Source organism: Leptinotarsa decemlineata, unplaced genomic scaffold (genome assembly GCF_025532065.1).
Source record: "Leptinotarsa decemlineata unplaced genomic scaffold, Ldec_3_MD MMD2_tig00000251_RagTag_RagTag, whole genome shotgun sequence".
NCBI classification, from domain to species: domain Eukaryota; kingdom Metazoa; phylum Arthropoda; class Insecta; order Coleoptera; family Chrysomelidae; genus Leptinotarsa; species Leptinotarsa decemlineata.
Genome location: NW_027412547.1, coordinates 5,951,500 through 5,961,549, shown reverse-complemented (window position 1 = coordinate 5,961,549; position 10,050 = coordinate 5,951,500). Strand labels below are relative to the sequence as shown.

The following is a 10,050-nucleotide window of genomic DNA, read 5'->3' as shown; positions in this document are numbered from 1 at the left end:
ATAACAATAGCGAATAAACTAAATATGCAGCACTGAACGCATTGGATGATAATCTCATCCTGAGAGCGGTTGAAGGTTGAATTTTCGACCGTTTATTATAACTAATCCGATGCCCGTGGGACCATCGAACCCTTCGATACTACAGCACTGAACGCGTTGGATGATTATCTCATCCTAAGAGAGGTTGAATTTCCTTCCGTTCATTATAACTAATCCGATGTCCGTGGTACCGTCGAATCCTTCGATACTATAGCACTGAACGCGGTTGAAGGTCCCCGACAACTCGGGCGGATATCGTGGTGAGATAGCCTACTGGTTGTATTATTCTACTGTGGTCTAGATTTCATGATAGTTGGCATAGTCCAAAGTATTAATTCAATAGCTGTGACTGTAACTCAAACCGTCATAAGCTTCGCACCAGTATTTCTACATTAATAAAAGTACCATCGATCATTTATCCGCACTGGGTTGATTTTAGTGGTCATTTTATTTTGCAACTGTATGTAATTTATAAGCCAACGTTCTTTTCATCATTTCTTTAACTGTTAAAGTTGTAATGCTTATTATAAGTATCTCATTGAAGCACTAATAGATCGAATCGAATCATGACGCCATCCACTTTTCCAGCGGAAAATATCTCAGGTATGCCGGATTAATCAAGTAAACTTTGTAGGTAAAAACAATTTTGGGTGTTTTATTGAAAAAATATATAATTATCAATGCCAGTATTTCATATTTTGGTTACTCACCGTATACATACTACTTGATGAGTATCAATGTATGGAATGTTGTCCTTTTGCGTGATTTTGGTAAACAGAGAGAGAGAGAGAGAGAGAAAATATTTTAAAATGAACCAAATTGTGCTCACCCTGAAATTTTCAGCAATAATTTCACTCTGAGGGGTGCCCGATATAGTCACAAATGGAGACAAGCCCAGTAATATCGCGGTCTGTATATTAAAAATCGAATACAAAGAAAATGCTTTCATCAACACAAGCACTATAGGAAAATAATTAAGGCGCTCTATGAGCGGTGCCTGTGCGAAAGTAGCGATATATGTTGGATTTGAATATCGGGAGATAAAATTCATTTGAAAAAATGTTCTAAAAAGGAAATCTGTTTAAAATATGTTTTTCCGTTAATCAGCTGTCGCCCCCATACGAACGACAACTCTCAGAAGTTGAGAAACTTGTGCGAGCTAAGGACTAACGAGGTCTTACCTTTCAACGTGTGATTCCTAAGAAAGTGTTTTCCATATAAACTCAGGTCTTCAAATGAAAAAGTTTTTAAATAGTGAAATTCGGGGCCACAAAACGTTGAGTAGTCACAGTCCGTCGCGTATTTCTGATATGTACCGCTTTTGGTCGAATCAAATGTGCAAAGTAACTTGAACACCTTCCGTGAAAGTATCTATAAAAGAGAGGCAAATCTCCAACTGTTCTTCGATGTTACAGACTGCCAGGGTTGTAAGATATGTTAGTCGTCAGTAAAGCTATATACTGGATTCTTGTTTTTTTCCAATTAGTCGTTAATGTACAGCGATGATGGTAAAAGTATTCAAGGGATATCTATCGACGATCTCTTACAGAAAAAGTTCTTTCAGGAAGCTAGAGAGCCATACATAAAAATGATCCGACAAGCCATAGCATCGAATGTTGGCCAGCAGTAGCGTCAAATTGAATTCAAAAGAGCGGTAAAGATGGAACACAACTTATAAAATATCTTTTGAGATTTGATATACAGAAAGTGCTGACGACTGGTATTTTCGATAGAAACCCTAGGATACACCTTGAAAATGAGAGCTTCTATGGAAAATAATATCAATATATGTTATGTTATGTTTGAAATATGTTTTTTCATTAACCATCTATCGCACCGCTACGAAGGATAACCCTAACACGGGTTGGATAGCATGATAGCAAATAAAAATCGAGCGTTCAGCCTGGGGCTTGAACCATCGACTCACACATCGGCCGATTGACTGAGTGAACAAAGCACCCACGTCGAACCGCCCGGCTACCGTTGTGTAGTGTTTCCTATCTGTTGTCATTCAATATTTCAGGTATACACTGAATGAAAAAGTAATTTCTGTGTAATTCAATGTTCTTAAAGAAATATTGTTTTTGTATAGAACTCCATTCAAGTTATTTTTGATCGTTTCGTACAAAAAAACAACACGAAATAAGTGGCTTAAACTTGCAAGACAAAATTCAACAGAAATATTACCTAGTACTCAGCTTTATGTTTGTGAAGATCACTTTCAGGTAAGTCTTTGCTTACATTTGTAGACTATGAACCAGTATTTTCTTGGTGGAAGATTAAATTCAGTAATAAATAAACTTTTTTGCGGTTAGGTATCTTTTACCCTTGTTATATCACCTTTTTAGTGTGCACAGATTTCTTTCGCGTTTAAATTGTACGTACATCTTTCCATCATTGCCATACGGTGCCCTGGAGGACCTAATTAAATAAATTATTGTGTGTGTTGTGAGTACGTAGTTTTACTCTCTCAGCATCAACAAGTCAATTCTAGGCACATTACCGCTGTTTGCCTTCATAAATCCTGGTTTCTTGGCGCACGTTATTTCACTTTTGATTCAACAACACAACAAAAGAAAACAGTCACTGTAAAAAATATTAAGTCGTTAAGAAACCCAGAAAGAACTACCGTTGAGTATTACTGTCCAATTATGATGCCATATTCGTTTGTTCACTTCAACGTGTCGTAATTCACTGTGATTAGCGTTCGAAAAATCGTGGCGATTTGACTTGCCGTATTTTGTAGTTTCATTTTACCAAAATATTATCAAGTTCGCTTATATTCATGCAATAAATGTGTGTTTTCTATTCCATTACTAGAATTGTGATTGAATTTAAGTGATTTTTACTTACTGATTATTTCAAAATGAGTGGCTCACTTGCAAACGAACAATTTTGTTCAAAGTCTCAAAAATACCACTTAATAACATTTAAACTTCAATACGGATTTACAATTATTCAACGGACTTAGGTATTTCGTTCATCAACTTCGTCGTTATTTATACGGTTATTTTCAATAAAGTTTCATTTTTGATGGTCAAAAATTATTGCTGAGACGCCTCTGACTGCTTAGATATTTTCATCGGTTAGTGCAGTGAATACTGAAATGTATTAATATCTATTTGAAGGCACGGGAAATTTATGCTAGTCTGCAGTATTTGTGAGTATCTCAATATTTCTGAACCCGCTTTGTTTCTAATCCATCTACATTTTTCGTACTGATCACCTAGAAGACATTTTGGAGTTAGGTTCTGAGTCAAAGGGTTAATTGTAACAACTGTAACGCAGAACTATCGGGATCGAACTAAAGGTGCGTTCGGTTTATAATATTTATGAACTCGTAAAATACTAGTACACTTCTCTCTCTATCTCTCTCTAATATTGGCTTAGATTCCGTTCCGACACAATAAGCCATGTCTACTCCAGAGAGTAGAGAAGTTTTGCTGAATGCTTTTTTAATGCTTCATGAATTTTCGTAAATGTATGGTCTTTCAACGACAGACATACACTACAGACACAGCTACAGATAAAACTACCTATCACTTCACAGATAAACTTATATTGCTTGATCCGCTTGATCGTGTTATGACCGTTCTTTCGCTGACGAGAGCAATCACATCCATTTACACATCCACCCATCTCGGCAAGGAAACGGAAACTCCTGTACATACAGTGGCGTAGTTAATTCTATATGAGTCATATTAGGAAGGCAAGTCAATCTGAATACTTATTTAATTTTCACATATTAGTAATAATTCCATGGTTAGTGGAGAGTGGAACTGAAACTTCCAGTGTAGAATAAATGCAAATCAATCACGATAACCAAATACCTACCTGTTTAAGTGTTGTGTACAGTGCAGGGCCGTCGCCATGGGGGGGGATGGCGACGGCTCTGCTTTTTCGACTTGGGAAAAAGTTGGGAAGTGGAAATAGAAAAAAAATAATAGTGAAAAAAATTAATGAAAATTAGAAAAATAAAAATGAGAGAAAAGAAAGGGAGAGTCAATAAGAAAAGGGAAAGAACCAGGACAAGGTTGGGATTTCCCAACATAACTTGAAAATCCCTCACTTTGAAATTCTGAGTTGTTTGAAAAGTTCAAAAAAGTTTAATTTCTCCCAAGTAAGAGAACAGTCCTGAACAGTCCTGTCACACATTCTGAAGTGACAATTTTGCAAAATTCTCCACTTTTCGCTGTTTATTCGACTTGGAAAAGTTGGGAAATTTCGGGCCGTGAAGATAGAAAAAATAATAGTAGAAAACAATAAGCACAATATTATTTAAGTGTTGTTTCCTTTCAGCTGTATTCAATATTCTTATACATGATGGAAGACAAGATCATCACAATATGAATGATAGATCAGAAAGGGGATATTCCTCCTCTCGTCATAAAAAAGTTAGTTTCAAAAGTTTTCTATACTTAATTGGACAGATTGGTAAAACAAAGAGAACTGTCAAATTGTCGATGATAGTGAAACCATAGCAATGGTACCTGTATAAATGGAATTCATACACTGGATGTTGAGACTGAATGTACAAATAAAATTTCAATTTTGTCTACAGAGGGTGACTGTTATCTTTGGCATTGCCAACTCGGTCACATAAATATGAAAGATCTGAATACAATAAAAAATGGAAAGGTTGAAGGTATTCAGCTCGTCTAACAATAAAATTGTGAGAATTGTATTCCGTACTCGAAAGAAAGAAGAAGAGAGAAAGAGGGAAATGTATTCATTCATAGAGCAACTACATGGTATCGAACATATCAATCTATACCTAATAAAATGAGTATGCAAAGTGGACGTAATATAAAAAAGCAAAAGGTAATATTTACTTTGAACTGTTAATGCAGATTTGATAATGAATATGTGAACACGATGGCGTATTTATGAGTCTTTGAAATTCTCTGTACCCATTGAGAAATGGCACGTTGAATTGTCAAGGTTTTTTCTTATATGAATATTTTGCCATACCTTGCACACATTGACGTCATGGTTTTTCTTCAATCTGATTTTCCATCCATCATTATTTTTATACCACTTTTACGCTTCATATATTTTCATCTACGTTGTTATCTTTCAATTGAATCTATTCGATTCTCATTCTATCCTTCTCTGAATCGGTTGCGTCGCACATGTCTCTTTCCCACTCACCAACGTAACGACGTCTCCAGAGAATATGTCACAAAACTCTTATAGTTGCTCTACTAAACATGTAAGTATACATTATATACACATAAACAAACACATATGTATAAATAAAAATGTGGAAATGTGAAAACATTAAAATATAGAAATGGAAAATTGAAATATTAAGAATAAGATTATTTACACACAGATATCCAAAAAACTCAATCATCGAAATATGCTTGTAATGTATAATACGCTTTAGTAAATAAGAAATATTTCAATGATTTTTTGAATTCGAAACTAGTATAGGCCTTCATTAGATCAGAATCACGTGGCTTCATGTTGAACAATCCTTTTTTGTAAAACAAATATCCTATTTATTTCGGTAGCATTTCCATATAAAATGATGTGAAATGATAATGCAGAATAAACTAATGAATGAGTTTTCGTCGTGGCTTGGCGAAAACACTGTTTGAAAAGGAGTTGAAAAACTTAGAAATTGGATAGGTAGGGTTGTACTTAAAATCGACTTACAGTAGTAGTATCGTTGCTTTCATTTCTTTGTGAAGTCTTTCTTCTGGTTTCTTGGTTTTTCTTCTTGATTCTAGGTTGCCAATAGGATTTCCAGCGATGCTTGTCTGTAGTCCTTGGCCTTCTTGAAGTCGAAGTTGGCGATTCTTGTCCTCTTCCGGCAGGTTGCCAAAGTCTCAGCTTTCCAGGTGGTTTTTGCCAATGAATCGTTGATACGAACCAAAATCACTTCGATAGAAACTTCGTTTGACAAAATCAGAACGACTGCGCTAGTTTTCGTCTGCGTTTGGCAAAAACACTTTGTTGAAAAACTTAGAAATTGGATAGGTTGGGTTGTACTTAAAATTGACTCACAGTACTAGTATCGTTGCTGTCATTTCTTTGTGAAGTCCTTCTTCTGGTTTCTAATGATAAAGTTGGATACTGATAGTCTCATAAAGTTCATACCTGAATTGCAAAATTGCGAAGTAGGATTTGGAGAGTTTTTTTTGACAAAAAGGCAAACAATGTCAATTTCCATTAAACCATACTATCACTGGAGCAAATCAAGTGTTATAACTAATAATATCTATTCAAATCAATTGACGACTGCATTCGAAAAGTTTTGCATATTCTCTGGAATCTAAAAGAGATGTTGAAGATACTTACGAATATTTCAAAAATATGGTAGCAAATGAAACTGGAAATTTATCGAACAGATAACTCGTCCCTACACTCCAGAATGGGATAGCAGAACAGATGAACCGTACGATTTGTGAAAAATACAAGGTATATGCTCCGGGACATCGGCTCCGGATGCATATCTTCACCGGCAGCACGAGGTTGCATATCTTGATGAGGATCTAGAAGTGATTTCGAATTGGGGTAAAAGTAACCTGGTTCAATTCAATGCCACAAAAACCTAGGCATCGGTTTTCTCCAAGAAGATAAATGTCTCCGAACCGGATATTAAAATGTCAGAACAGACAATTCCGCTTTCTGCTTCGATAGGTTTGTTGAGGGTTGAGGCAATTTTTTTCTCCACTCGGAATAATATTGAATTGAAAATTTCATGTGTTAGTCAACTTCAACCTTTGAGCCAAGCAGTACATTTAATCACGAGCAGCTCGTTACACGTTACAGTGTGAAAACAATTTTTAAATTATGGTCTGTATTTTTAAATTTCTCCAAATTTCTCAGAAAAGGTCAGTTTTAAGTATGGGAAATATAATAACCCACCTTTATTTTGTCTATAGTATCTAATAATATAAAAAATATAGGGTGTTCCATTAGAGAAAATATAACTTTGGTGTGTAACTTTTTTGAGAGTCACCCAGTATATTTCAAAATAGTTTTTTAATGACCTTTTTCGAGTAATAAAAATTATAATGGAGAACTTTATACTTTATATTACACTTGTATAAAGTTCTCCATTATAATTTTTATATTTTTTCAGATTGTGGAAGGTAACAATTATCCGAAAAAGGTCGATGAAAAAACTGATTTTTTCCTCCACAAAAAATGACTTTCGTTGCATATTTCAAAATAATTTTGGAATATGCTACTCATGGACGCACATATACCTGTGCTGGAAGTTTTTCCTTAACTCTCTTCATTTCTCGTAGGAATACCGAGGAAAATGTGGTGGGCCACCCTGTATATATGGAATATTAGTATGAGGAGGGAGTATACAACTGGAACGTATTTTCATAATGCAAAAACGTATCTTGGAAACATTGTTGAATAGGAATTACACGAACACTTTTCGTGGTGCCTTCAAGAGTAACAAATTGCTTATTGTATATGTTATACATATATACAGTGTCTCACTTCTCATGGAAACACCCCCGTATCTTTCGTAATATTCAAGGTAGAACGATGAAACTCTCAGGACTGATGTAAATGCTCAAAATGCACCTACCACCTGAATGGGGTTGGCCAAAGTGATATACACTGTCCGCCACTCGCGATGGAACACCTCATTTTTACGGTAAAACATATTAGGGGCAAACTAGGCTCAAAATTCCTTCAGATTCGTGATCAGGACTACCAACTTACTACGAATAGGTATATATATATATATATATATATATATTTATATATATATATATATATATATATATATATATATATATATATATATATATATATATATATATATATATACATATATATATATATATATATATAATCTGTTTTTCCGTTAACCAGCTGTCGCACCCCTACGACAATCCTCAGAAGTCGAAACTTGTGCGAGCTAAGGATTAACGAGGTCTTACCTTTTAACGTGTGTTTCCTAACACGGGTTGGACGATAGCAAGTGAAGATCGATCGTTCAGGCTAGGACTTGAACCACCGACCAACACGGCAGTCAATTCGAGTGAGTGAACAAAGCACCTACGCCGAACCGCTTGGCTACCGACCCGACCATAGTTCATAGATTGAAAAATACAGAGCATGGGCCGCATTACGCATCAATTAAATTTTACAACCATTTACCCTTGCTTATCAAAGAAGATAAGACAAACTTTTAAATAATATGTTTTCGATCTGTTGTGTGACATTGAGCCATATTCATTACAAGAATTCATGGACAAATACCCTTTTTCAGTTTGTATTAAATGTAAGCTTCCTAGTAACTTCAATATTACATTATACCCAGTTTTTAATCTATATCTATATCTATATCTATATCTATATCTATATCTATATCTATATCTATATCTATATCTATATCTATATCTATATCTATATCTATATCTATATCTATATCTATATCTATATCTATATCTATTCAATATTCATATTGTATTTACCTATACCATGTGATTTTATTTATATTAATATCAAGAGACAATTGTGTTGTTGAAGTAATCATGTTTCTGACTTGAGTTTTATCAATTGTATAATTTGAAAGCTTCAATAAATCTATCTATAAATAAATTGATGGATGTAGCCGTTACTACGTGGAAGATCACAATGATAAAATAGAATTGAAACTTTCTATGTTTTTACCACTTTTATAAGGACATTTTCAAACTTATACAGTTCAATGTATAAGTTTGAAAACGTCTTTATAAGACAAATCTGCAGTAACGTTAGTTACAAATAAAAGTGGTAAAAAAACATAAAAAGCTTCAATTCTCTTTTCTAATCTATCTATCTATTAATTCGAAACGTAGAAGACGACATTTCATTCTTGAAAAACTGATTATGATTCGAAAGAATTTACAAATTTGATATGCGATAGTTGGTGTTAGATGACACGAATATTGGTAAAAGTTTTATTTGTTTACAGGAAACTTTTTGAAACTCACTCTGTATGTTTACGAATCACAATTACAATGAGAAAATATTTGAAAGAACTTCAGATTGCCTAGAAACGAAGCATCAGCTTGAAGAGTGAGGAGCGATCAAAATTGGCCATCTATCATACAAAGTGGAATATAGTGAAAGAATTACAATACTAGATGACAGGTAATAATTTATTTTTACATATAGACAACCATTATAAATTGTAATATTTTGTGTTTTGTTGTGTGTGTTATCTTAAACAAGTGATGCATTTATTTCCAAGGTTGATGTTATTTGTTTTGGCCTAATTATTCCATTGATATACATGGACCTATTTTTATCATTAAATATTCAGCCAATAATACTGTTTATCTAAGAAATATTTGAGAATGGTACGTATCAGCTGTTATGGGTTATCTTCATTGTACACAGACATTGTATTTACCGTCAACTTGCAGAAATTGACTGCTTCTGTTGACTGTCATTGACTGATTTTTTTGCATAAATGATACCTGCTCAATAAGTAAGCAAACACTTGTTACGAGATAAAATTACCTTACTTAACTACATGAAAAGAAAAATATATTTAATCCATTACGAAAAAAAAGTATCACACATATACAGTGTGTCAATTTTAAAACGTATTATATCTCACGATCGAAAGCTGATATCGAAAAATGCTTGAAACCGTTTCTAGGATAGTAAGGGGGAACTGAAGGGACATGAAAGAGAACTCACCCCCATCAACCCCCTAGGCCCCACCCACCAAAACACAAAAAATTGTACAGGGTGAAGCAATAAATGTGAAACTTGGGCTTAAATGGAATATTTAATGAGGTTTTTGTTGAACTGCCAAATTTATTAAAAATGTCAATTGAGTAAACGTTCAAAGTGGGCTCCGTAGTTTTGTAAACAATAATACAGCCTATTTTCAAATTTTGCACGAACTTTTGCAAATGTTGTTCCAGTAATGGCGCGACATGCTTGCTTAATTCTTTCTCGCAATTCCCCAAGTGACGCAGGTTGAGTTTTATAAACAACTGACTTGAGGTGACCCCACAGAAAAAAGTCAGGTGGCGC

General features: G+C 34.4%; 1 protein-coding gene across 3 annotated transcripts in view; it reads left to right on the top strand.

Moving 5' to 3' along the window:
- Nucleotides 1–3,085: 3,085 nt before the first annotated feature.
- The window catches only part of LOC111514295 (gamma-glutamyl hydrolase), a 31,986-nt gene continuing 25,021 nt past the window's right edge, over nucleotides 3,086–10,050 (top strand). Inside the window, exons 1-2 of one of the 3 annotated variants that reach the window (XM_074173577.1) lie at nucleotides 3,086–3,199; nucleotides 8,975–9,153. In XM_074173577.1, coding sequence (XP_074029678.1) covers nucleotides 9,147–9,153 — 7 coding nt within the window. In that variant the 5' untranslated portion in view covers nucleotides 3,086–3,199; nucleotides 8,975–9,146. Of the gene's footprint in view, nucleotides 3,200–3,234; nucleotides 3,350–8,974; nucleotides 9,154–10,050 lie in introns of those variants that run through there. The other 2 variants (XM_074173578.1, XM_074173576.1) reach the window with 2 other exon arrangements.